The following is a 27,350-nucleotide window of genomic DNA, read 5'->3' as shown; positions in this document are numbered from 1 at the left end:
TTTCAAAACCAACAGTTGCAAAATGGAACGTGAATATTCACAGCTGCCTCTTTAACACAACTGTTACCAATTAGGTTGCATTCCTTTGGAAAGTTTCATGTTTAACCTCCCCATACCACAGACTGAATGTCCACCCCTATTCCTGTGCTTTAAGAAAACACAAATACTAGGTCAAAAACCCTTGACTTTTTTCTTCTTTCGTCTTTTTTTTTTCTCAGAATAATGTCTTCTCCCTTTCTCTTTGGGCATTTCTGCTATGGTATTATTGGAAAATCTCAAAATTATATCTTAGGGTTTCTGGAGTCCCTGGAGAATCCCTAACTCATATAATCAAACAAAAATCTCTCTGGAGGAATGTGGTTAATACACATGTGAAAGATGGGCATTACAAACTGACCCTTAGTCCTCCAGAGTTTTACCCTGAAAGGGCACAAACTGACTGATAAGGAGGCCAGAAGCAAGGTACCAAGCAAACTTTCAGTTCTTGAAAGGACAGAGGATCACTGTTCACATTTTGCAGTCTCCTCCTAGTCTTAAGTAAAGATAATTCCATGAACAATAAAAGTGATTTCAGGAAGACTTAAATCTGACATTCCACACTCCATCCTTACTCCTGTATTTTGTTTTACATGATCATATCATAACTGGAGTTTAAGATGAACTTCTGCCATTCAGAATAGTACTGAAAATATTTCCTAAATAATCCTCATGACAGTGATCACAATATGTAAAGATTTAGTTCTGATCAAGATTGCAAATAACCCAAAATGTTAACTTTGAGATGCAAAACCCCATAACATCTGGCAAAAACTGTTTATAAAGTATAACTATAATAATGACATTAAGTTATTTGTGAAATAAAACATTTCTGAAACATGGGAATACATGCTTATTCCACTCTCTGGAAAACGTCTAGTACTTTCTGAAATATGCTGAGAAATAATTTCTGTAAAAAGAGAGCTGGGTGTCAAATTCCAGAAGCTGGATGTCAAGATTACATAATAAAAAAAATTCAGTTTTCCAGCACTGGCTTGATAAAAAATGGTCTTTAAAAAGGATTTTTAAATGCAAATACTGAATTCTTGATGCTTCCTTTAAGACATGTACTCTGTCATAATTAATGAAGTGTGGTCTTGGATTGTCTTCTTTGAGGTATCTGTAGAGTCACATCTTATTCTATAAATAGTGTTGGAAACATCTTCCTCTGAAAGTCAGGGTGAAGTCTCATTTTACCATTAAACAGAAACTAGCACTGTCCGGCTGGAGTGATTATTCTGAGAGACCCGTGCTTGATATGGACACAGCTGGCAGGGATTCCATTGTCTCATTCAGGTGTGCGCATTTATTGCTCTCAGGTCTGTGACTGCAGGATAAATAAGGCAGTAGTCCCGAAAACGTATAAAGTTAAGGACTGGAACTCTGACAATGGGCACAAGTTCTGTCCACTTCTTGCCTGTAACTCTGAAGCTGAATAGTACATTTATACATGCCAAATGTGTTCAATAATACATGCTTTGCTTTGGACTGTACTTCCTCCCATTTAGATGAACTTCCAGGAACTGCAATGTCAAGAAAATACCATTACTACTCATTGTACATAGTTACAATGACATAGGGGAATAACAAACTCAGCATACAGTGAACCTATTTTTAGTAGTTTGATTTCTCCCCTCTTGAAGCTACTCTGTTAGAGAAGTACACCAGTCTCCAAAGCCAGGATGCCTTTTCATATTTCAATCCCTCCAGTCCAGGTAGAGAAAGAATACTAGACATCAATTAAGAATTTTCCCTTTTTTAAAAAAATAAACCCATATGCACATTACTTTATCTTTTTTTTTTTTTTTAAGATTTTTTTATTTATTTACCTGACAGAGATCACAAGTAGGCAGAGAGGCAGGCAGAGAGAGAGGAGGAAGCAGGCTCCCTGCTGAGCAGAGAGCCCATGCGGGGCTCAATCCTAAGACCCTGGGATCATGACCTGAGCCTAAGGCAGAGGCTTTAACCCACTGAGCCACCCAGGCGCCCCTGCATATTACTTTAATAAATAAAAAGCATCAATCTGTGAAATGACTTTAAGAAATAAAAACAGGTTTTCTTATGTAGAAAAAGGATGGTAAATATTCTTCATGCCTTAATCTGAAGGCAAAAATCAATTTGTAACGTCTCATTTTAGGGGTGACTGGGTGGCTCAGTTGGTTAAGCATTTGACTTTGGCTCATGTCATGTTCCCAGGCTCCCTGCTCAGCAGTCTCCCTCTTCCTCTGCCCCTCTGTGCATTCTCTCTCTCTCTCTCTCTCTCAAATAAATAAAATCTTAAAAAAAAAAAAAAAAGTCTCATCTTAGAGATCAAAAATTATTGCTCTGCTGTTGTTACTGATCTGTCACTCACCTTTTGAAAAGCCTGGTCCCTCCCCTTAAAGCAAATATTTACAGCAGAAAAGTCCTCCTACTTAATTATAAGCACAGATGTTTAATACTAAAGTCCATCAACCCCAGCATTTACTGTCAGCAACATACTTAGCTGTATGTGTACTATGGCAGTCGGTTTTCCTGAAGTGAGAGACCAGATATTTAAATCTTCCACAGAATATACATCTTCTATTTTCATCAAGGCTTCTTTGATATAGTCTATGTTCAAATGGCTTGGTACACCTATTAGTTCAGAATATATCATTTATAAGTAAAGTTTATTTTGGGGAAGAAAGTTATACATTACTGATAGAACTTTTTGTTTTCCCCCAAAGAAACCAAATAGCTTTACCAAATTCACTTTAAATGGACACTTTAAAATATCTTAATACCTTAAGATAAACCATGCACACATAAAGCAAGATATGTATAAGAGGTTAATAATTTTTAGAATGTTCATTCTTGCTAAAAAGAAATATCAAATCTGAATACTTCCTTTAACAAATAAGCTGGGATACACAAAAAAAAGGGAAAAAAGGGAATATCCAATGATGATGAACCTGGTGTGGAGAATTTACACACTCAGTCATAGGATCAGTAAGTAGGGATGTTGAAAATATAACAAAGTAGTAAGTTAAATGGGAATTAAAGAATGAATAAACCACTAAACATAATTATACCAAGAATCAAGAGTTGTATTTCTGTCCTCACTCCACAGTTTATTAGCAGCATTACCTTAAGTAAGCAAGTTATATAACCCCTCTGAAGCTCAATTTCCTTGTTGGTAAGTGGGGATAATGTCCACCCTACCTACCTTTCTTGGCTATTGTAAGGATCAAATGGGTAACAGAGGGAAGAGTACATCAATTCTTATATGTTATATACACATGAAGTGGTTTAACCATAGCCTAATAAGCATCAGTAAAGAGAAAGGAAAAGACATGACTCTTACTCTAGAGTGCCCCCCACCCCCAATCTGATTAAGGGAGGTAAGAAACCCACACTGGGGATATGAAAGTGAGATCTTACCTTCTAGTATTATAACTATTGTGTCCCATATGATACGAAATGTTGTAAAAGCCACAAGTAATGAAAACACGTATGTACAGATGGGATCAGCAATCTTGTATTCTGGCTGAAAGGTAACAGACCAAAATTGTGTGATTAAATATAGACCAACGTAAAACAGACTGTAAAGCAAAACAAGCAATACTCTGTCCCCTGTTCTTTAGTCTTCTATACCAGAACTAAAGAATACCTTAATTTTTGAATACTGCAATTGAGAAACATCTTCACTCTTTCCTAGATTGTCTTAAAAAACAAATTTTTTTTTTTTGCCTTTTCTTCTAAGACCTATTTCCAGAAGTTTAATCATTTGTTCTATTGTTTTCCTCCGTGCCTTCTCTAAATCTTCCACCCAGAACCACACAATATCAGAGCTGGAAGGACTTTTAGCAGCCACATATCTGTCTAAGCCTCTCCACAAAGGAGGAGGGACTTGCTCAAGGTCAAAGCATTAACAGCAGAGCCAAGACTAGAACCCCAGTCTCTGGATTTCTAGTCCAGCGTATATTCCAGTACCTAGCAGTTCAGTGACATGGCTTAAAACTGAGATCTCCAGTGAAGGCAGTCCAGAAGCCAGCTATAGACCAGCTACTCTGTGAAATGATACTATTGTGTTTAGTGCTAGCAAAAGAGCTATACTGATGGCTCAATTAAGCCTACCTAAATGCAAAATGAGTAAGACTGGCTTTGGTATCCAGTATACTGATAAAACACAATTATGTTAATATTCTTAATATTGAAATTAAATATAATTTAAAATAGAAAAAGTAGCAATCATATTACCTTGAATCTTATGATGTATGCAGCTATTAATACACCAACACTCTGTACCAAATCCCCCAAGGCATGTACAAATGCGGCTCTCACTGCCAGGCTGTCCTGCCCATGGTTGTGTCTACACACAGAACCTGTGGTAGGAGAATTTGAAGGCAGGGAATGGGAATGGGAGTGGTGACCAGACTGGTTCAACAGAAAACCCATTCTGTCAAAAATAAAAGAAAACATTATTATTCTTCCTAGTATTGTTGATAAAAGGATTTGTTACAAATCAGACACTAATGAGGCAACATGGAACTCATTCATTTAATATATATATGAGCACCTATTATGTATTAGGTACTGTTCTAGGTATTGGCATCAAAACAGTGAATAAGGGGCACCTGGGTGGCTTGGTGGGTTAAGTCTCAGCCTTCGACTCAGGTCATGATCTCAGGGTCCTGGGACTGAGCCCCACATTGGGCTCTCTGCTCAGCAGGGAGCCTGCTTCCCGCCCCCACCCCCCGCCTGCCTCTCTGCCTACTTGTGATCTCTGTCAAATAAATAAACAAAATCTTAAAAAAATAAAAAAAACAGTGAGTAAGACAGACATATTCCTATCCCCATGGAGCTTATGTTCCAGTAGAGAAGGCAGAGAAGTAAACAGATAAATACATAATATTCTGCCAGGCAATGCAAATGTTTTGAAGGGAAGTAAAGCGCTATGAGGGGATGGAGAGCGCTGGGGGAGTGTAGTCTGTCAGCGGCCTGAGACTTGGATCTGAGCAGAGACTTGGATCAAGTCAGGAAGCAGCATGTGGTGGTGCTCTAGGCAGAAGGAATACCAGGGCAAAGGCTCTTAGATGAAAATGTGCTCTATGTGTTTCAAAAAAGCAGGACAGCCATTGTGGCTAGACTAAAGTGATTAAGAAGGGATGCCTGGGTGGCTCAGTCTGTTAAGCATATGCCTTTGCCTCAGGTCATGATCCCAGGGTCCTGGGACTGAGTCCCACATAGGGCTCCTTGCTCAGCAGGGAGCCTGCTCTCGCCTCTACCTGCTGTTCTCCCTGCTTGTGTGCACTCTCTTGCTCTCTCTGACAAATAAATAAATAAATTTTAAAAATAAATAAACTGAGCAAGAATGCTAAGGTATGAGTTAGAAAGGCACACAGGATTTTGTTTAAAAGGCTGTGGTAAGGATTGATTTTAATAGGAATGGAAGCCAGTAGGGCAGGGATTAGCAAACCACAGTCTGTAAACCATATGTGGCCCGCTGCCTGTTTTTGTAAATAAAGTTTTATTGGGACATAGCAGTGCTCATTTGTTTATGTATTAAATGTGCCTGCTTTTGTTCTCTAACAGTAGAGTTGAGCAGTTGTGACAGAAACTACATGGCTCTCAAAGCCTAAAATAGTTATTATCTGGCCCTTTACAGAAAAGTTTTCTGACTGCTGGTCCAAATAAGTATATAACTTAAAAATGTCATAGCTTTTAGGGAAAAAGTTTGTAGTTTAAAAAAGTCTTGTTGATTATAATAAAAGAAAAAAAACTTTGTCCCACTTAAATTCCAAATCATTTGTCAAACTTCAGTATAACTGAGCAAACTAATGAGGAATTTAGAATTCCATCAATGTTTTACTAATATTTATAAGAAAAATTAATATAACATATAATTTTAAGATACATAAAGATACCACTGCACATTAGTGAATGCATGTACAATAGTCTCTAAGTTCACAGAACTTAAAAATATTAATTTATTAAAAATTAATAAAATATTAATTGAAAACAATATACAGTATATGATACCATAATGGTACATACATATCATCATAAAATTGTCCAAACCCACAGAATGTACAACACCAAGAGAATGGACCCGAATGTAAACTAGGGATATTGTGGGGTAATGTGTTAATGCTGGTTCATCCACTGTAACAAATGTACCACTCTGAGGGAGGACGTTCATACTGGGGGAGGCTATGCATGTGTGAAGGCAGAAGGTATACAGGAAATCTCTGCACCTTCTGCTCAGTTTTGCTGTGAACCTAAAACTATTCTAAAAAATAAAGCTTTTATACTTTTCTTTAAAATAAAAGCTTACATTACATTAACAGCAACTCCAACCGCTGCAGTGATGAGCATTATATCTCCATTTATTTCATATTTCATATGGATAGTTCTTTGGACAGCTTCATACAGGAGGAATCCCATAAGTACATACACCAACAGCACACTAATCATAGCTGATAAAACCTCTGGAGGGAAAAATATAAACAACAAATATATCTGTAGCATGGTTATTACACTTCATACAAACTAAATATTGTACAATCTTTTATTTATATCTTTCCTCCAAAGAGATTAAAAACACTGTATTACTTCTTTCATGTTATTTTCTTTATTTAGAAAGTGTTGAGTAGTTTGCTCTGGATTCTCCACTAATTCATTCTCCCCACTCCACAACTTCCTCCTCATCTCTTTAGGGTCAAACTGTGTATATTTAACAGACCATATACATGGTAAAAAATGAAAAACTGAAAAAAAATTATTGGTAACATGCATGCTCACAGACTAATTTCCCAGTAAAAGAGTACACTTACAAATTAATAATAAAGTGAAGAACCCATAACAAAAATGGATAAAGGACACAAATACTAATATACAGAAAATCAACAGAAACAACCAATTTATCAAAATCAATCACAATACAAGAAATTCAGATAAGAATATGATTATTCTTTGTCCCTTACTAAATTGGTAAATATTAAAAAGTTTGTTAACAGCTATAGTTAGCAAGGATATAATGGTGAAAATGTCACATGGAACTATCTTTTCGGAGAGCAGTTAGTAAAATGAATCAAAAATTTAAATGCCTGTGTTCCTTGATTCTAGGAATCTATTCAATAGAACTCATGATATATATGCAAAGATATACCTATAAGGTTTTTCACTGTAAATTCACTATTATCAAAAAATATCTAGAGACAGCTTATATGTCCACCAAGGAGGAACTTAATGGATAAAATATGATATATCCATATAGTGAAATATCATAAAGCCATTTATGTCAAAAAAAAAAAAGAAAAAATCAGGCAAATTGAAAATCACAAGACAAGAAAGTGTTATATCTAGGAAGTGGGACTAGAGCTTCGGAACTTAGTTTTCATTTTATTCTTTTCAGTAATGTTTGAAATGTTTTAAGTTTTACCAGAAACACATATTACCTTTAGACTAAAGAAAAACAAGGCATGCAAGTATTCATGAATGCACTTTGACCGAGCAATTCTTCTTCTTGGAATGATACACACATTCATGCTAACTGAGCTGCATATGTACAAAATGAGGTATGTTATGAAGCTATTCATGAAGCACTGTATAAAATAGCAAACAATAAAAAAGTGATTAGTAGGGGCCCTATAACACGGAATACTATGCAGCTGTTAAAAAGAGGATATAGGGGCGCCTGGGTGGCTCAGTGGGTTAAGCCTCTGCCTTCGGCTCAGGTCATGATCTCAGGGTCCTGGGATCGAGTCCCGCATCAGGCTCTCTGCTCAGCAGGGAGCCTGCTTCCTCCTCTCTCTCTCTCTGCCTGCCTCTCTGCCTACTTGTGATCTCTGTCTGTCAAATAAATAAATAAAATCTTAAAAAAAAAAAAAAGAGGATATAGCTTTTTATGTTCTGATAAGGAGTAATTTCCAAAATATAGGGTTATGTGAAAAAAGCATGTTACTATATGTGAAAAGAAAAAGGAGCATATATATATATAGATATATATATTATATATATATGATATCTGTACATGCAATCTCTGAAAGGATATACAAAATGCTGATAAAAAACTGGTTATGAAAAAAAAACTGGTTATGAAGAAAATGGCTGACTGGGAGACAGGGATGACTGCACTCTATATGCTTTTATATCATACAAACTTTTACCATGTAAGTATATAGTAGAGATAATCTTATATCTTTTCAAGATAACACAATAGGACAATGAAAAATATTTACATTTTTAAATAATTAACATTATAATATAAAATATATATAATATATATAAAAATATATAATATATATAATATAAAACAACTGTTGACACTCAAAATAATAAAAGCAAGAAAATACTTTTAAAGAAAATTTTTCCTTTAGAGAAACCAGACAGTAATCTCGTTAAAGGTAAAACAATCTGGGAAACTGTTATCTGAGTCAAGTCATTGCTCAAAGGTTCCAGGCAGTTCAAATATATTGAGCTTTGATACATTTTCATTTTGATGCATAAATTACAACACAGAAAAATTATCTAGCAGTTATTAGCTGTTTCCTGAACACATCTCACTAATGTAGCTAAAACTCCAATAAAATCCTGTGCATTAGCAGAACAAACGCTGGCATAAGACAACATACAGCTCCTATTCCAAACCATGGTACACTATTTCTGACATACTAATCGTCCCATTTCAAAAGACGCATACGGCTAAAACTCAGGAAGGACACTCTGAAATACACAAAGCTGTGGAGAAACTACTACATCAAGTGCAGACTCTCAGCAGCTTGAGGACAGGACCAGTTCCATTCCACGTCACACTTACTGTGACATTCAGCAGAGTGGTTGTCATGTAGCACATACTGATGGATGGATTTGCTGAATGAGGTTAGGTAGGTTGAACAAGGGGAGATGATAAAGGCTATACAATTAAGAAGGGTAAGCTAAATGTGAGTGACAGGTTATTTACTAAATCCCAAAAAATAGTAAGTAAATTGGTTAGAAGAGAAGACTTAAGCCAAATACAAGACAGAAAATGCATGGAATTTCTCCTCCTAAGTTATAACTGCTGATGATAAAGAACACATATATTTAAAAAAATAAAATATTTTTAAACTGTGAAGTTCATGTACTAGTGGTAGCTTCATTTTACTCACAAGGTAAGAGAACTTTCTCTTTAAAATTGGTATTTAATAAATACCATTCTGGGGCACCTGGCTGGCTAGCATGCAACCCTTGATCTGGGGGTTGTGAGTTGAAGCCTTACGTTGGGAGTAGAATTTACTTAAAAAAAAAAAAACCAACAAAACCAATTCTTCTTCTCAAACTCTTCCCCTCTACCCTCCCAGAAAAGAGAACTTTAATCATGTGTCAAGGTTGAAGCTACCAATGAGGTCAGATAGTTTTTAAGATGACTTAATCAGGACAACCCGGGTGGCTCAGTGGGTTAAGCCTCTGCCTTCAGCTCAGGTCATGATCTCAGGGTCCTGGGATCGAGTCCCGCATCAAGTTCTCGGCTCAGTGGGGAGCCTGCTTCCCTCTCTCTCTCTCTCTCTCTCTCTGCCTTCCTCTCTGCCTACTTGTGATCTCTCTCTGTCAAAGAAATAAAATCTTGAAAAAAAAAAGATGACTTAATCAAATTATTAATATAAAATTATAAAGCAATACTCTTTACTTATAAAAATTCATGGCTATATAAGTTTATGCCATTAACTTTGTCTTTAAGTTGTGATTATTTATGAAAATCTAAAACCAATAATTAAAAATTCTTTCACAACTCCCTATAATTAAGTTGGTAATACTTTACAGTTTTCCTGGGATAGCCCCAATTTATTAATTATACCACTGTCCTGGCATAATTATTTAAAGAGCCCTACTTCACTCTCAAAAGTGTGCTGGTTTGGATGATAAATGATAACTTACACTAGTAGGTATGCCAGATAAAATGCTGGATATCTAGTTAAATTTGCATTTCAGATGAATAATTTTTTAGTATAAGTATGTCCCATGCAATATTTCAGACATATTGGGAGTCCTGCAAGAATGTGTGTGTGCCCTCCCAGGCCACACACCCAAATCTGGCAACTCCATACCCTAGTGATAATTTTCCTAAACACTTAAAATCACCTTTTAGTGAACTTTCATATAAAGCAAAACCAATGAAATAAAATTATCTTATTTCAAAATAAAGTAAAATGAAAGTCAGACTAAAGCATGAACAGAGATCCTCGGCAGGGAGGATTCCCACACTTAGAAGGCCCACTAGACACCTGCAGCCTGCAGTTTTCCACACCAGTTTTCACCCATGTGAGTAGCATAAAAGGGATCCCAATGTCTACCCACAATTAATAGTAATGGAATTCAGCTGATTCCTAGAAACTGCCAAAGTGACATATTAGGATGCTGATATCAATGATATCCCTTTTCCAGCAATTAATAAGGAATGTGACTCGTGTCTCAACCGCTTGGTGAAAAGCAAAGACATTCGGCTATTATTTTTTATTCTAATCACCTGTCAAAATGTCTTAGCCAGAATACTGATAAATGCAAAAACAGAAAAAATTTATGTATATTTTTAGGCCTGAGATATATAACTGAGAAGTAAAAGGCACAGATAATACTACATAGCTAAAAATCCTAGTAGTAGTAATATGATCATTTATTTTGATAAAAGCTCTTTCACTGTGAATAAATTAAACTGGTGAAATATCATGAATAGGACAAATTAGCATTTATAATTTTTTTCATAGGTTTTGTTTTAAGAGAAGAAGGAAGGGGGTGTGGTGTGGGGAGGGACAGAGCGAGAGAATCTTAAGAAGAATCTACACCCAGTGCAGAGCCTGATACGGGGCTTGATCTCACAACCCTGAGATCATGACCTGAGCTGAAGATCAAGAGTTGCATGCTTAACCAACTGAGCACCCAGGCACCCCTTTCAAAGTATTTTTTAACATGAAAGAATGTAGATAAACACAGGCAAGGTTTTTGCCTCCCAACATTTAAGAGAGGGAAGTTTTCCATCAACAACCAAATTCTGACTTGCTCCAGTCTTCTCATTCTTGCTCTGGCTTAGTCTCTGGTCACATAACATACAAAAAAGTTTTTCAACACAAAGGAGAACACGACAGCATGGATTTTTCATCTTTGAAAGAAGACCCAGAATTTTCACAAATGAAACCCTAGATTTCCATGGAAGTTATGACCCCAGTAACTTTAGATAAACTTGACTAAATGGAAATTTATCATAAATGAGAAACTCTTGAAAGAGATTTTTATGGAAATTCTAGAAAATCTATTATTATAGTAGTTCCAACATATTTTGCTACATTACACACAAATAATTAAGTCACTCCATCTGACTGAACTGGAGCACTGGAGGAGGGAGTAAGATGAGTGAATATGTGTTTTTTTATTATAATATCACTTAGGTCTTTTAATTCATCTGAAATATAAACACATGTTTATGGTCAATGATCTATTAAGACCAAAATATACCCTGATTTCACATACAGAGAATAGGCAGTTTTAGTTTAAATGACTCATAAATGGTAAGAAAAAAAATCAAATGGGGTGCCTGGGTGGCTCAGTGGCTTAAGCCTCTGCCTTCAGCTCGGGTCATGATTTCAGGGTCCTGGGATCGAGTCTCACATCCGGCTCTCTGCTTGGCAGGGAGCCTGCTTCCTCCTCTCTCTCTCTCTCTCTCTCTGCCTGCCTCTCTGCCTGCTTGTGATCTCTCTCTGTCAAATAAATAAAATCTTAAAAAAAAAAAAGAAAAAAATCAAATGGGAGAAAACACAGATGACTGTCAAGTTTTGATAGTACTAGAAAATATGAAAAATGTTTATTGCATATTTTAACACATCTATAAATTTCCAAAACTAGAAGTTTTCAAGGTTCATATGATAAACACTGAGTCCTTCTCTGTCCTCCTGTTACTCTCCATTATAGTACCTTATACTTTGCTTCCTAGCATTTACTCTAATTTGTAATTGTACTGCATTTGTGTACATATTTACTGCCTGTCTCCCCAACCTATAGTATTACTCCTTTAATCAACAGGTAACTATTGAGCACCTATTCAGTGAATGAGTATCACTTTGCTTCAATTACATAAACCACACTCAACCCAAGCATATTGTTTTTCATGAGTGCTGCCTAAATGTACTGGCCTATCATAAGTGTTAACTTTGCTAATGCTAGGATGCCAATAATGAGTATATTTCCTTTAAATTCCATAATGCTTGTCTTTCTGTTGTCTCAAAAAACTATAGCAAACATCTAAAAATAGGTTTCAGAGGTTTAAAAAAATGAATAGGGAAGGAGAGCGGAGACACATTCTCTCCTGTACTTCCTTTTATGTTATTTCTCTTTTCTACCTACTTCCAGTAAAAGATAGGAAGGAAAGAGAAGGAAAATCAGTGGGCTGTGCTGGATTTGCCTAGGATTTCTGAATTCATTTGTATTTCAACTCAGCCACAGACAATCCTACTGCACGCACTTAGGCTAAAGACATCACTTTTTAGTGGCCTACTGTTGCCACCGGAATACCAGGTGGCAGACTGCAAAGCAGACTCTGCAGTTTAGCCTGGTATACCAGTGGCAACAGTAGGTTGCCATGTTTGGATCCTTTCAGTTCCTATTCTAAATAATCTTTTCAATTTTTTTTAAAAGATTCTATTTATTTGACAGAGAGAGACTTAGCAAGAGAGGGAATACAAGCAGGGGGAGTGGGAGAGGGAAAGCAGATTCCCCACTGAGCAAGAAGCCCGATGCAGGGCTTGGTCCTAGGACCGTGGGATCATGAACCTGAGCCAAAGGCAGACGCCTAATGCCTGAGCCACCCAGGCGCCCCTCTAATGCCTTCTCACCGCTCCCTCTACCCCATACCCAAGATGCCCAGCACTCTCAAATTGACTCTTGACTATCCAACATGGAACACCTCACTCATGTCTTCCTTCTGTTTCAGCAAAAACTCCAGTTTCTAGGAGGTATCTATTCTTTTCCAGATGTTTAGTGATATGAATTCTCACTAAGATGTGAATCATTAATTGGCATAACCCTTGTCAGGAGTGGGAGGACGTTGTTAAAATGAATGACTAACCATGGCTGCATGTATGGGGAAAATAAATTTTTTAGCTGAATACTTTCTGTTCCTTTTGCAACAGGGAATGAAATAGCAAATGACACAGAATTAGCTTTATAACTGTATACCTACAGGAGTAGAACCATCATCTAGCCTTGTCTGCCAGGTCTTTGCTGAGTGGAACTACACTCTGCTTATTACAAAAGACTACTGCACTGTCACTTCCCTAACCTAGGCTGATGACTTGCATTACCAAAATGTAAATCCTGCTTTTTTATTTCAAATACAAACAACTCTTACTAAGTCCTTTTACATGATCTCTATCTTTATCTAATCCTTGAAGCTTCTTCAGCCCAAGAACTGGAAGAAAAGCCTTATAAATAAAAGTCAGTTAAGCTCATAATCTACAGAGAAGAATAAAAGTAGAAAGCAAGGGGATTGTACTGTTCTCTTTCGCATAGCAATTCCCCTTTGTCTGGGAAATAGTGCTGTTCCTCTTAAGGATCTGTGGGATTTCTGCTACAGTGTGTTTCATTAAGTTCTAGGTTTTATTAACTTCCAGGGCAAGAGGACATACCCACAGTCAAATAAATCGAGGCACTTAAAAATAGCTCAGATATGGTTTCTAGCCTGCTCTCTCTTTTCCCACAAAAGAGCTGCCACTTAATAAAGAAAAGAAGAACCCGAATGACTTGACACAATCTGGGAGTTCACGGAAGGAAAGGAATGTACTGCCGGACCGGAACAGGCTCTGGGGCAGCCATTTGGTCCTCCCTTTAAATCTAAAACCACCTTTCTCACCTTCACTAAATGATTTGTGTGAAAATAAATTTAGTCACATTTCCAAAAAAGTTACCAAAGGGGCACCTGGGTGGCTCAGTAGCTTAAGCGTCCAGCTCTGGATTTTGGCTCGGGTGGAGAGATTGAGCCCCATGTGGGGCTCCACATGCAGTGGGGAGTCTGCTTGAGATTCCCTCTCCTTCTGCACCTCCCCCCTTTATCTCTCTGGAATAAATAAGTATATCTTAAAAACATATACTACCAAAGACCTGAGTTAAAAAGCACTGCTCTAAAAACTGCTGCTTTATCATCAGGGTGAATCACCTTACTTTTCTCCCACTACCTAGCTGAGACGGTTATGCTCATAGAAGAATTCTGATTAGTGGGGAAGGAAGACATATAATTTTGGGGTGTGTAGCATCTGAGAGATGTGAAAAGTGTGGGCAGAGTGATATACTGGCAGGCAGAAGAGGGAAGGGAAACAAGATTGGAACTAACTTTTATTGGGAATTCATTCTGGGCCAGGTTTACCAGGTCAGGTACTTAGACCTTACCACGTTACGTATTCTTAACAATTCTGCAATGCAAGTATTATCATTCATATTTTACCAAAAAAAACCCCCAAAACCTTGTACTTAGATTAAGTCATCTCTAAAAGGTCATATAGCTAGTAAAACTGCAGATCTCAGATCTGAACCGAAGACAACTTATTCCCAAAACTTTAAAAGTGGAAAGTACCAAAATAAATAGGACTGTTCCTGACTGACATCTGGGGGAAACACTCTCCTGACTAATTTCTTACTTAGTCGAAGGGACCGAGAAGACTGGCTGTTCCACCCCATTATGTTATGAATCAAATAACTTTTTATAGTGTAGTTTGTGAATATGATCACAGTTTCAGAACTACAGATAAATGTTCTCAAGTCCCAGATATTTTAGTCCTCAAATTTCAAAAATATCCCTATTCCTAGTTTGGAAACTGGTTTAATTTACCCTAAACACAAGTGATTGGAGGTTCTTGAGCTATATTAAATGATCTGCTTCACAGTTTTCATGTCCTTATTTACTCAGAATAATAATATTATTATTTATTTACTCAGCCTGAATAAGCAACAATTCAGCTAATAATCTCATATCGTGCACTTATTACTGCCAGACATAAAAAGTTTATTTAATATTATCTGTTTCCATCCCTACTTCATTCATGGTCTAGAACAAGATAGGATTTCATGAAAATAGCTATAAAATGTGATAAATGCTATTAGGCATGTATAAACTGTTAGAAGCAAACAAAAAGGAAATAAATTTAAGGAATGGTACAACTAGTATCTATCATCCACAGACACACACTTCCAGGTGAAGAACTGGGTATACAGTATGCTGCCTTTTGCATAAGAGAGGGTGGCAGGGGACAGGAAAAGGTAAGTAGTACGGTATATATATGTATTCACTTATACTTTCAAAAGGAAATGCTGGAAGGATAGGCCAGAAACAAGTTAAAAATCATTACTAATAAGGAATGGGGTTAGAGGATGGGTTGGAGGGGACAGAATGAAAATAAAGCTTCTCTGAGTAAATCCTTTCTTTTAATAACTCATTTTTTATTTTTGCAACGTAAGTTTTACATATTTACAAAACAGATCAACAAAGAAAAAAATTAACTCCTGTCCTAACCTCCTCCCCACAACCCACAATGTCAAAATAAAATTCAACAACAGTAACATCAGAAGTTTCTTAGGGAGATTCTTTCTGCAGTGTTTTTTAGGACCTGAATCCCCAAGTCTTGGTATTAGAGGTTCACAGAGCTTGAAAAGAATACTCATGGAGCAGTATATTCTCTGGAACACAAGACAGCCCCTGCTGTGGTTTACAGCTTTATTCAATTCTACATATCCTTGCTGTCTCTCTAATCCTCCCCAAAGAGCAGAATAAGTGAAATAAGTTCTGTATCTGCAAAATCCTCATAAAATTTTGCAATACAAAGAAGAAAATGAAGATCCCATAAGGCCCTTCTAGTGTAAAGGTTTAAGTCCCTCCCTAGCTTTGGGAAATACTCACCTACCTATATTAGTAACTCTCTTCCTTTTTAAGATAATTTTTAAAAATTTAGATAAAATTCACCCACACAGAATTCACCAGTTTAATAATTTTAAAGTGCACCACCGATGAGTGGGTTTCAGTGCACAAGGTTACGCCACAATCACCTCTAATTCCAGAACATGCTCATCACACCAAAGGGAAGCCTATACGCAGTCACTCCCTTTTATTTTATTTTTTTTTTATATTTTCCTGAGGTTCTTAATAAGCACAATCTTTGGACCTCCTAAATTGTTCTTTTATAAAAATTTTAAACTTTTCCCCCTGTTTTTATCTTTTTGTTCTATATATCCTAAGACTTCGATTATATTTTCTAGTCTGTGTACTGAAATTTTTTTTTTAATTTTAGCAGTAACATTTCAAAGACCTTTTTCTTATATGCTTCTTTTTCAAAATATTTTACTGTCTTATTATTCTGAGTATATTAATAAGATGATTTAAAACATTTGCTTCTGCTTCTAAAGTCACCTCCCTTTCCTCTAGGACTAATTTTTCTGTTTTTCTTATTGCTAAAAGGTCGTTGGTTGTCCATTTACATTTAGGGCAGAAGGACAGGGAAACGGTTCTTTGCAAAAAGGAAATGCTGGAAGGATAAGCCATAAACTAATTAAAATGGTTACTAATAAGGGGTGCAAGGCAGGGCAGACTAAAACAAATGTATTACTTTGGAGGAGGGGAACCACACATTGCGGGTAGAGAACCCTGAATTCTAATATGAAAAATACTTATTTTGGAACATCAGCTTCCACACTACAAGCCTCAGCTGTCCCCAGACATTTTGTTCAAGATCTTTCAAGAACTATATGGTATTTTGCATGGGGGAAAATGCAGGCTACCTGAGTGGGGATAGGAAGGTAGGAACAGAGTGGACAAGTGTGAACAGTTTCCCACTTACAGTCATTCAATTAACTGTCCTTGTTTTCAGCCCCAGTTCTCACTATTGCTCATCTCTATCCCTGAGTCTTCTATGGAGAAGTGTGGGGCTGCCAGCTCCTGGCTCAGTGTGCACTGGGCTGTAGCTTCCTGGCTTGTTTCTTCCTTTACCCCCCTCCCATCTATCTTCTAACTTCCAGAAAGGTGTTTATTGGTGACTTGCTTCTTTCTGCTGTTTTTATTTGAATGAACTCTCAGAAGAGATAAGACAAATGCTGGTATCTAATCCATAATTGTAAACTTTGTACTTTTAAGGAAAAAGGAATATTTTACTTTCTACAGAAACTTGCAGAGATAAACAGGAACAGTCAGTCCTATTTTCTCTCTTTTCACAGTGCTTGTTGTGTATGAAGAAATGAAGTGACTAGATAAAGTATTTCTTTGATATTTAATAGGATTTTCATGATTATGTGTTCTTATTATATGTAGGACTTTCTATGTTCTGTTATTGAATGTTTCTTTGGTGGGGGGTAGAATTCTACTACTTTCATTAGTGGTCCAAGGGGTCTATAACCTAAAAGGTTAAGAGCTGCAGGACAAAATGAAACACACTCTTTTAAAGAGTGGTGGAAGGTAAAACCCCCATTCCTTGATGCTATGTTTGAGTGTTAGATCTTAAATTGAAGGTGTTTAAATCACAAGAAATTAAAGTTTGAAAGTAATCTTGAATTTGTTCAAAAAGCCCAACGCAATCAGGTAAGAAATGACTGTACAGTATGTTGGTAAGCAGCGGGTGCACTGTGAAGTGGGAAAAAATCACAGACACACCTCAGGGCATTAGCTCTCTGGTACAGCAAGCATCTGAGAGTGCTGAAGGTGGAGTGCCAGAGAATGTCCCAATCTGATGATCTGGATAGCTACTTGAGATAGAGCCTTTCAGGCACCATGGAGTTTTACATAGAAGGCCCAGTGACTAAATTTTAGAAGATCTAGATGCTGAGTTATTATGAGGCTAAAAAGTAACCAAGAAGGGGAGGAACTTACTGATATATTAGCCAAGAAGGTCAGTGTCTCTACAAAATTAAACTGCAAGTTGTTAATTCTGGATCTTTAAGACAGGTTTGACTAAAGCTACCTAAGTGTCAACTTCTGGATTCTAATCAAATGACATCTGAACATATAGCATTTCACATACTAGTTCAAGTAAATTGTTTCATACATATTTTTAAAATAAGTCAAAAAAAATCTAAAACACAGTAACAGAGAAAGAGGTATATGGATAACAATGTATGATTTTAACCTCTCAAATATTAATATTTATTCAAAATAGGAAAATAAAAACGTGTACATTGTTAAAGAAAAAAAATTAATGACACTTGTCAACACATGGTAAAGAAGACTTTATTCAAGAGGGGAAGCTATGAAGAAAGGTACAGGATCAGTGCAATAGAACTCTGCAGTGGGTGGGGAGAGACTGGGTTCAGCTCTGAATACTCTATGGGCAAGTCAGTGGATGGAAAATTACTAAGAGGAAACATAAGGGTTGAGGGGGATTCTGGCTAAACTGACCTAAGAGAATTTTCACTAGAGACAGGCCAGTGCAATGAGATATCACCTGTGAGATGACCTACCAGATACTGAGAGTGGGGGTTCTGTTCAACTCACTTAGCAGGGTTCTTGCTAAAACAGGATTATTTAAGGAAGTGCACAGATGGGCTCAGGAGGTTTAATTTCCTGACTAAACTTTGGTCAAGCAAAGAATCCTTATCAGCATTTACAGAATTATGATGATACAATGGCAGCAATGAAGCTTAGCCACACAGTATATGTGAAACATATAGTACTGCTTAAGATCTGGGCTATGTAGCTTTGGTTGGAATACCCAAAGTGTGGAGAAAGAAGCTAATACACATTAGCATAAACCCAGGTGGTTTTGCCTAGTTGAATAAACTATAAGGTAAACTTTTTTCTGTTAACATCTTCAGGAAATAGGGAACAACAGTTAGTGATTACTGTATTATTGGGTGTGTGTAAACTGTTTAGCTGACTAGACTGAATGTAGCCTGGAGTATATGTATCTGAATAAATCTTGTTTATCTATTTTCATCTGCTTTATTCAAATAGGTTATCACCAGAAAGACTTCAGTTACTCAGAGGCTAGTTACAGTTCATTGTGGTTTTACTATGAAATCTTATAAACCGAAAGAAACTCCCAATTACCTACCTAAGCGGTGGAATCCAAAAGTGAATCTTTTGGTTGGTGATTTTGAAGAGAGCCACAAAGCAAGCAAGGTCAGTATGATAGCACTTAGGTCAGTTAACATATGAAGCGCATCTGTCATGATTGCTAGGCTGTTTGCAATGTATCCACCTTGGGGTAAAGATGAGAGGGAAGAAGGAATAAGTTAAAATAACGAATAATTAGAATAATGTTTAAAATAATAAACATAAGCAAACCCAAAATATGTAACATCCTACAAAACATCAGCTTTTAACTAAATCTTTATCCTATTATAATTAAATCAAGATATCCTGAAATTTTATACCAAACATTAAATATGTGTGTATTTTTGTGGTGAAGATGTCCATTTCTATAAACAGATTCTCTGAAGAGTTGATGACCTTAAAAAAATTAAGAACTGGGGCACCTGGGTGGCTCAGCTGATTAACTGTCTGCCTTCAGCTCAGGACATGATCTCAGGGTCCTGGGATCAAGACCCATGTCGGGTTCCCTGCTCAGCGAGTAATCTGCTTCTCCCTCTCCCTCTGCTGCCTTCCCTGCTTGAGCTCATGCTCTCTCTCTCTCTCTCTCTCAAATAAATAAATAAAATCTTGAAAAAAAATTAAGGACCATTAAACTGGGCTCTAACACATAGAAATTTTGTTTTAGCACTGCAGCTTTTACTCAACCTACTAATCCTACTATTAGTGAAATTAATGACCATAATATCTAAATATTACAAGAAGGCTGAAGGTAGATACTTGTTTGTGAAGCTTTGACCACAAAATTAAACTGAAGAAATTTTTTAAATATACATGACGGGGTGGTTGGGTTATGGACATTGGGGAGGGTATGTACTATGGTGAGTGCTATAAAGTGTGTAAACCTGTTGATTCACAGACCTGTACCACTGGGGCTAATACATTATGTGTTAATAAAAAATTAAAAAATTATTTAAAAAATGTACATTAGTTCAAAATGAAGGATAAAGATTAACAGATTCCCTTGGGTACAGACAGCAGTGTCTCAGAGAGATTAAAGGTGGTATTTAGAATAAAATTTTTAATGTTGATTTTCCAGGCATTATATGTATATATAAAATATAAAATTCATTTTGTGTGTGTGTGTATATATGTGTGTATATATATATGTATGTCATTCTACTATTGGTTAACCAATTGTCCTAGCACCATTCATTGAATAAGCTTTTTATAACAAAACTTTATGTGTATCAGAATCCCGTGGTTAAACACACCAGATTGCTTGCCCCACTCCCAGAATTTCTTTCCTTTTTTTTTTTTTAAGATTTTATTTATTTGACAGAGAGAGCGATCACAAATAGGCAGAGAGAAGGGGGAAGCAGGCTCCCTGCTATGCAGAGAGCTCGATGCGGCGCTCGATCCGAGGACCCTGAGATCATGACCTGAGCTGAAGGCAGAGGCTTAACCCACTGAGCCACCCAGGTCCCCCACTCCCAGAATTTCTAATTCCAGAGGGCTGGATGAGGCCTGAGAATTTCCTTTTTTTTTTTTTTTTAAGGAGAATTTCCATTTTTAACATGTTCCCAAGGTGATGTGGATGCTTCTGGTCTTGGTAATTTTGAGCATCACTGTTACAATTAACTTCCTGACCAGGGTATTATGACACATAAGTGTGCTGAGCTATTGTTCCCCTCTTTAATGGCATGATGTGCAGAGGCAAGAGCAGCAGGAGACCAAGCTGGTGATCTTATAATCACATCCATTTACTCCAGTGTGCTCTATACAAATACCACTTTTTTTTTTTTTTTTAAATGTATTCCCTTGACATTAAAGAGCTGGAAATCACTGAGAAAAATGTAAGTTGGTGGCTAATAACATGGGGTTTTGGACTCTCTGAGACCCTCTTAGAAAGTTACTTAATACTTTTGAGCCTCAGTTTCCTTATCTATAAAATAAAGATAACACCTTAAAGCTATACTGTCCAGTAAGTTTCTGAGATGATGGAAATATTTTATCTGTGCTGTCCAGAAGAACCACTAGTCACAGTAGCTTTTCAGCATTTGAAATATGAATAAGGCAACTGAGGGATTTATTCAATTTTAGTTAACCTAAATTTAAAGAGCCATGTGTTGATAATCATAAGCAAAAAATAGCAGAGTAAGGACCTCTGAAAATCATCTCCTCTATGGAAGTAATGAGAACCTAGGAAAAATGGTCCAAATCAACTTTTTTAGAACTCTGGAAATTAACCAGAGGCTGTTATAGGTAGTATTCACTCAAGGAAAACAATTGAATCTTCATCAGAACAGTGAACATTCTGTAGCCTTGCACCCATCACCCTCTCTCCTGCTCTGTGGTTGACCTGAAAATCAACAAGCAACAACCATAGTGAAAACTAGCCTGGCAGCCACTGCAAGGTATAAAATGTGGTTAGAGCTCCTTACAAGCCCCATTCACAAAGAACTATCATTATTTGATCTGCCTGGTACTTCCCTGGAAAATCATACAAGTAAGGCTGTTTTGACGTGACTTGGGGATCTGCCTTAGGCAAACCCTAAGAAATGTTTGTCAAAAAACAATCAGAGGGAATCGTTTAACACTGCAGCTGCCTGAAGCAATAGATAACAATGTGCTCCCTGTATTCTGAAATTTCACAATGATGTACCTCAGTATGGCTTTATTTTCACCTAGTTTGCTGGGTTTTTGTTTACTCCTTACCTGGAAAGGTAAACCCTTCAGTTCTGGGGAAATTTCTTAAACTATATTGTCGACAATTTCTTTTCTCCTGTTTTCTCAATTTCCCAAATTCCTATTACCTGGAGTTTAGATTGATATGCTGATTTTCTTGTGTTTTTTCTCCTATTATCTATTTCTATTGTTTTGCTCTACTCTGAGAGATTACCTTATTTCATCTTACAACTTTTTTATGGAGTTCAAATTGTTTTTTGTTTTTATTGTTCAAAAGTTCTTTATTTTGAATTTCTTTTTTAAAACAGCTTATTCTTGTAGATACATATCTCTTATTTCTGTGGATACTAACTATGTAATTATTGTATCTGTTTAACTTGTTTCCTTATTTTAGTCTTCCTCTTCACCCACATTTCTAGGGGTACCAGGTGCAAACAATTCTGGGCCTACTTAGGATTCTGAAGTGCAGTAGTTCTCAGTATGGTCCCTGGTATCAGCATCCCTTGTGAACTTAGAAATCCAAATCCTCGGGCCCTATCCCAGACTTACTTAATTAGAAGCTCTCACCCAACAATGTGTGTTTTAATAAATTCTCTAGGTGTTTCTGATGAATTAGTGTAAACTGGGTTGATTCTTGGCATTCCCCAACTACTTGCTTAGGAGGGGGCTTTCTTGGGTCTATTAAGTCAGTTATTTCTTTTATCTATCTCCTTTCTAGTTTGCCAAATTTATGTTATTATTTCCTCTCCAGTTTTCCCCATCTATGCAGACATACATACACATACACAGACACAGATGTGGATGGATATATGGCTATAAACATATATACATTTAGAAATCCCTTTATTGTAGTTTGAGAGGCTTCAGGAAAAAGTACATTTAGATATAGGAGTTCATTTGCCATCATTATCAGGAAGTCTGTTTGCATTCATTCTTCAAGCTTTTTCACTCCCAATAAAAATGCAATTGTTAATCAATAACTATTACTAAATCCAAAGGATAGTCCAGTTCTCATCTCATTAGACCTATCAGCAGCTTTAACTTATTTATTTCCACTTGGAAATACTTTAATTTCTTAGATTCTGGAATACCTGTTTGTTTTTTGCCTGACTTCTAAAGTTGGAGTTCCTCAAAACAGACTCTTTAGATGTTTTTTTCCATTCCGATAGCACTACACACTGTATCTCTTAACTTGACCTTTCTTTTGAACTATAGACTCATATCTAAAGCTCACAAGACATGTTTACTGGCTATTTTATGTACATGTGATAATGAACATGTCGAAAACAACCCTTGAGCCCTTGCCTAAATCCTGCTTTGTATTTTCTCCCTGCCTAATAAATGATATGCATTTCCATACACTCAGTTTCTTAGGTGAGAAACTTCAGAATCAACCCCCACATCTAAGCCAATAGTCAATTTTGTTAATGTTACCTCTAGAATATTTCTCAGTCAGTACATTTTTCTCCATCCACATCAGTCCAAGCCATGATTTCTTGTCTAGACCTCTGCAATAGTTTACTTGCCTCCATTCTTGCACCCTCCAATCCCTCTCCACAAAAGGCCCAGAATAATCTTTTAAAAAGGTAAATCCCATCATATCACTCTCCACTTAAAAGCCTTCATTGGCTATTCATTGTACTTAGACTTAAAAACTATACTCATAATATGGTCTATCAGAATTGGCTGATCTGGTTGTCTGAGCTCTTTCCCTCTTACTTATTATTATATTCCAGTGAAACTTAACTTCTTTTTAGGTCCTTTTAAAGAACTGAAGATTTTTAGGACCTTTGCACATGCTGTTCTCTTCACTTGGAAAACTCCTCCACTCCTCTACTTGAGTAACTCTTACCTTTTGGTTTAATTGCACCTGGCTCACACATAAACTATGTCCCACTAGTTACTCTATCTTATAGTACCTTGTTCTTTTGTTTCATAACACTTAAGGCCATATGGATTTTAAATGTATTTGTCTATATGCTTAACATCTGTGCCCTCCATTAAACTAAGTGCTTCAGGCAGTAGATTTCATAATAGTTTTGTCTGCAATTATATAGCCCAAATACTTTAAATATAGTGCCTGGCATAGAGCAAGTACACAAAAAATACTTGCTGAATGAAAGGAAGAAAAGAATGGACCTGTCTGAAGTCTCAAAACAAGTTAGTGGCAAAGCCAAGATTCAAAATCAAGTCTTCCCTTTCAGATCTTTAAATTATTTCATTTTTAAAATTACTCCATACTTTCTACATAAGATGCCTTTTTTCTAAGTGCTTTTGATACACTTTAATATATGCTCTACTATATACAATTTAATTCTATGTAACATCCTGAATATTTATTAATGCTTATCCTATTAGCATTTTGTTTAAAAGATTTTATTTATTTATTTGACACAGAGAGAGAGAGAGAGAGAGAGAGAGACAGGGAAGGCAGGAACACAAGCAGGGGGAGCAGGAGAGGGAGAAGCAGGCCTTCAGCTGAGCAGGGAGCCCAGTGGGATGTGATATGGGGGCTGGATCTCAGGACCCTGGAATCATGACCTGAGGTGAAAGCAGAGGCTTAAAGACTTAAAGCACTTCTGTATTATTTAACAAAAGATTTTTATCTTTGAAAATAAAATCAATATTTTAAATAAAATACTTAGTGTGGCTTTCACAAAACAACATTTACCAAATAAGAGATTTCAAAAATGGTATGTCAGGATAATTTTATCTTAATAATTTTTTCTTAGGTAAAATAAATTAATTTTAAGGGGGAAAATTGTGATTAATATGATTTTTAACTTCAAATACAAAATATTAACTTCAAGAATTACCAAGTCTGGGGCACCTGGGTGACTCAGTCAGCCATTGTGGGATGGAGATGCCAAGGGTAGGGCTCCCTGCTCACCAGGGAGTCTGCTTCTCTTCCTCTCCCTCTGCTCCCTCCTACTTCATGTATGTGCACATGCTTTCTTTCTCTCAAATAAATAAATAAATCTTAAAAAAAAAAAAAGAATCACTAAGTCTGACTGACTCAATATTCTAGCTGTGTGAATTTGAGCAAGGCATTGAATCTTAGTCTGTAGAGGCTATGTCTTACCTGACCACAATTTCATGCCTGCCTTTTACTTTCTTTATAGCTTAAGCATTTAGAATTCTCTATCACAATAAAAATTAATTCAACAAAAGTTTATTGACGGTCTATTCTGTTCCTTGGAATGTAGCTTTTATTTTAGTGGAAGAAGACAGATATCAAACAAGTGAATATACAAACAAGATGATTTCAAGATGCTGAGGGCTTTTAAAGTTGGGGAGAGAATAGGGGAGATGAGATACTTCAGTCCGTCAGAAAAGGTCTCTCAGAGGTATCTTTTGGGGTAAGATATGAATGTCAAGAAACCAGCCAAGAGAATATTTGGGAAAAGGCACTCCAGGTTAAGCAGTGTTTTTCAAACTGCAGGCCCTGATCTACTTGTGGAACACAAAATCAATTAAGTGGGTTGGGGCCGTACCGAAAAAATACTAGAATGCATCACAAGAAATCAGACTTTTGTCTTAGTTATACATATATTTGCCCATGTATGTATGTGTGTGTACATCCATCCATACATATGTATGTATGCATGCCTACCCGGGTCACAATGTTTAGTGTAGTTTTTACTATAATTAGGTCAAGAAAATTTGAAAGCCACTGAGGTGGAGGAACCAGCCAGTTTGAAGGCCTCATGGACTGGAGAGCTTTGTGAGTCATAGGGAGAAAGAAAGCCAGCATGGCGGAAGTGCGCACTGGGGAGGAGAGGTATAAAATGAGGTAGGAAATGTATATAATTTTCCTACATATAACCTCTGGCCAGTATCTTATTCTGGACTGCCACCTCTGTTCTCTAATGGTTCATCATTAAGAAACAACAAGGCAGAATTATCTCCCTGCTTTAATGTCACTTTGTAAACTGTTATTAAAAGAAGTTAGCAGTTACACTAATATGACTGTGAAATTAACCTCTAAGAATGTATTTAGAGTGACAATGTATTACTTGAATAATTAAAAAGTGAAAAGTTCATGAACCCTGGGGGAGCCCTCTGGTTCTTTTCAGATTCTTACTATAATGAAAAACTTTTAAAGTCAGTTAGTAGTATTTAATTTTGCAAATCTTTTGGATGTAAATGCAAAAAGAAATAGTATGAAGAGACCACTTAAGTCAAATGTAGAGAAAAAAGTAAGCAGCTGGAGACTGTGGATGTGGCTCTTCCACTAACCAGCTAAGTGTCCTCCCAACTTATTTAACTTTCTGGGCCCTCAGATTCCTTATGTGTGAAAAAGAAGGAAGAGCAGATGTTCAGTAAGGTCACTTCACACTGTAAAATTTTATGGTTCTACGCTTAGATCATTTACTGTTTTAAACGATGCAAAAACTAACCTGGTTGTTTTATCAGAACTTTTTAAAGAAGAAGTTACATGATAAACAGTGAAGCTAATGTCCTTAACTTTACAGTCGGTGTCACAGTGTTTGGAGAACCAGATGAAAAAGTCCAAGTTATCTCTGAAAGTTTCTGTCTTACTTAGGTTGACCTGCACTTTGGAACTGTGTGGATTCCTCCTATCACGGGATCAGTATCTCGATAAATAACAAACTTCCCGAAAAGAAAGTTTAAACCTCAAATCATGTGTAACTAAAGCTGGACAACAACCCTCGGGACAAGGTAAATGAAAAGTGAGTTGGCAACACAACTCACCTACAAGTTCTCCAATCATGAAAAGCAAGTAAAGAACGGCAGCAATGGTCAATCTGGTTTTCACCTTTCTCTGCTTCAGTAACTCTCGCTGTCTGCTGCAGTTGTCACAGGGGTCCACCTTCAGACTCAGCTGACTGTTGGTCAAAGGTAAGTCCTGGTCCAGTAAGGAATCGTCGTCGGCCTGCAGGGCCGGGTGCGCCCCGTTAACAGGCCTTTCTGGGATTTCAGAACCATCGTCGGCCACCACAACTCGGAGTTTGTTAAACCGAGGAAGCCCCTCGTCCCCCACCTCGTCCGAGAAGTCGAAGGCGCTGGTGTCATTTAGAAACAGCGGCGCGTCGTCCTTCCGTAGCAGAGATTTGAGGCGCTTCCACGCGCCGAATCCGGCCATGGCAGAGGCTGAGCGGCCGCCGCACGGAACGGCTCGGTGCAGGCGGCCGGCCGGCGGCTCCCGCGGCCCCTACTTCACCGGAGCGCCAGTTCCCGATGGCACTGCCGCGCGTCCCTCCCCATGCTGTGGAAAACGAAACACGTTATAAATTAAAGGCGCCCCAACACTGCCCCCAAGTTCCGAAGCCCCGGGCGGCGGGGGCGCAGTCTGGCCGGGAGGCTCCGGGGCTCCGCGAGGGGGCGGCGCGTCTACCTGGGGCGCTGCCGCGGGGCCGCCGCTCATCTCCCCGCCCCCGGCCGGCTCGGCGGGGCCGACTCGCACAGCTCGGGTCGGGGCCGCGCGGGGAGCGGCGCAGTCCTCGTGCCGGCCGCGCCCGCAGCTCCAGGCCGGCTACCCGGGTCTGACAGGTTCGGGGCCGGGTGCCGGGGGCCACCGCCTCTCCCCGCCCTGCGCGAGGCCGCGCGCGTGCGCCGGAGCGGCCGCAGGCGAGGAGCGCGAAGGAGGGGTCGGCAGGAGCACACGCAGGCC

At 37.7% G+C, this 27,350-nt stretch overlaps 1 protein-coding gene and 1 long non-coding RNA gene across 3 annotated transcripts; one reads left to right on the top strand and one right to left on the bottom strand.

Moving 5' to 3' along the window:
- Positions 1 to 203: 203 nt before the first annotated feature.
- Positions 204 to 27,242, bottom strand: SLC30A4 (solute carrier family 30 member 4). 2 transcript variants are annotated; one of them, XM_032856592.1, is made up of 8 exons: positions 27,075 to 27,231; positions 26,432 to 26,945; positions 19,050 to 19,196; positions 6,335 to 6,488; positions 4,258 to 4,456; positions 3,439 to 3,544; positions 2,518 to 2,652; positions 204 to 1,559 (listed from the first exon to the last, which is right to left on the bottom strand). In XM_032856592.1, exons 2-8 carry the CDS (start codon positions 26,820 to 26,822, stop codon positions 1,405 to 1,407), a joined length of 1,287 nt encoding a protein of 428 aa, XP_032712483.1. In that variant the 5' UTR covers positions 26,823 to 26,945; positions 27,075 to 27,231; the 3' UTR covers positions 204 to 1,404. The 2 variants fall into 2 exon arrangements, with proteins under 2 accessions (XP_032712483.1, XP_032712484.1); XM_032856593.1 differs by lacking the exons at positions 204 to 1,559; positions 2,518 to 2,652; positions 3,439 to 3,544; positions 4,258 to 4,456; positions 6,335 to 6,488 and adding an exon at positions 9,546 to 9,585 and having other exon boundaries at positions 27,075 to 27,242.
- On the top strand, positions 25,462 to 26,738 carry LOC116867157. Its single transcript, XR_004382561.1, has 3 exons — positions 25,462 to 25,508; positions 26,191 to 26,578; positions 26,660 to 26,738. It is a non-coding gene; the product is annotated as an uncharacterized LOC116867157 (long non-coding RNA).
- Positions 27,243 to 27,350: the final 108 nt, after the last annotated feature.

The sequence above is a fragment of the Lontra canadensis genome, unplaced genomic scaffold (genome assembly GCF_010015895.1).
Source record: "Lontra canadensis isolate GAN:19392208 unplaced genomic scaffold, GSC_riverotter_1.0 scaffold12, whole genome shotgun sequence".
Taxonomy (NCBI): Eukaryota; Metazoa; Chordata; class Mammalia; order Carnivora; family Mustelidae; genus Lontra; species Lontra canadensis.
The sequence above is the reverse complement of the archived record's forward strand: the minus strand, read 5'-3'. Positions and strand labels throughout refer to the sequence as shown.

Bases quoted from the DNA above. Each gene is read 5' to 3' on its own strand.
- SLC30A4 (XM_032856592.1), bottom strand. From the start codon at position 26,822: ATGGCCGGATTCGGCGCGTGGAAGCGCCTCAAATCTCTGCTACGGAAG. The intron at 6,489-19,049 runs GTAGGTAATTGG...TTTTCCCTCCAG, and splicing joins TTTTGGATTCCACCGCTTAG to AGGTTTTATCAGCTATGATT. The intron at 4,457-6,334 runs GTAAGCTTTTAT...TATTTTTGACAG, and splicing joins GGAGTTGCTGTTAATGTAAT to AATGGGTTTTCTGTTGAACC.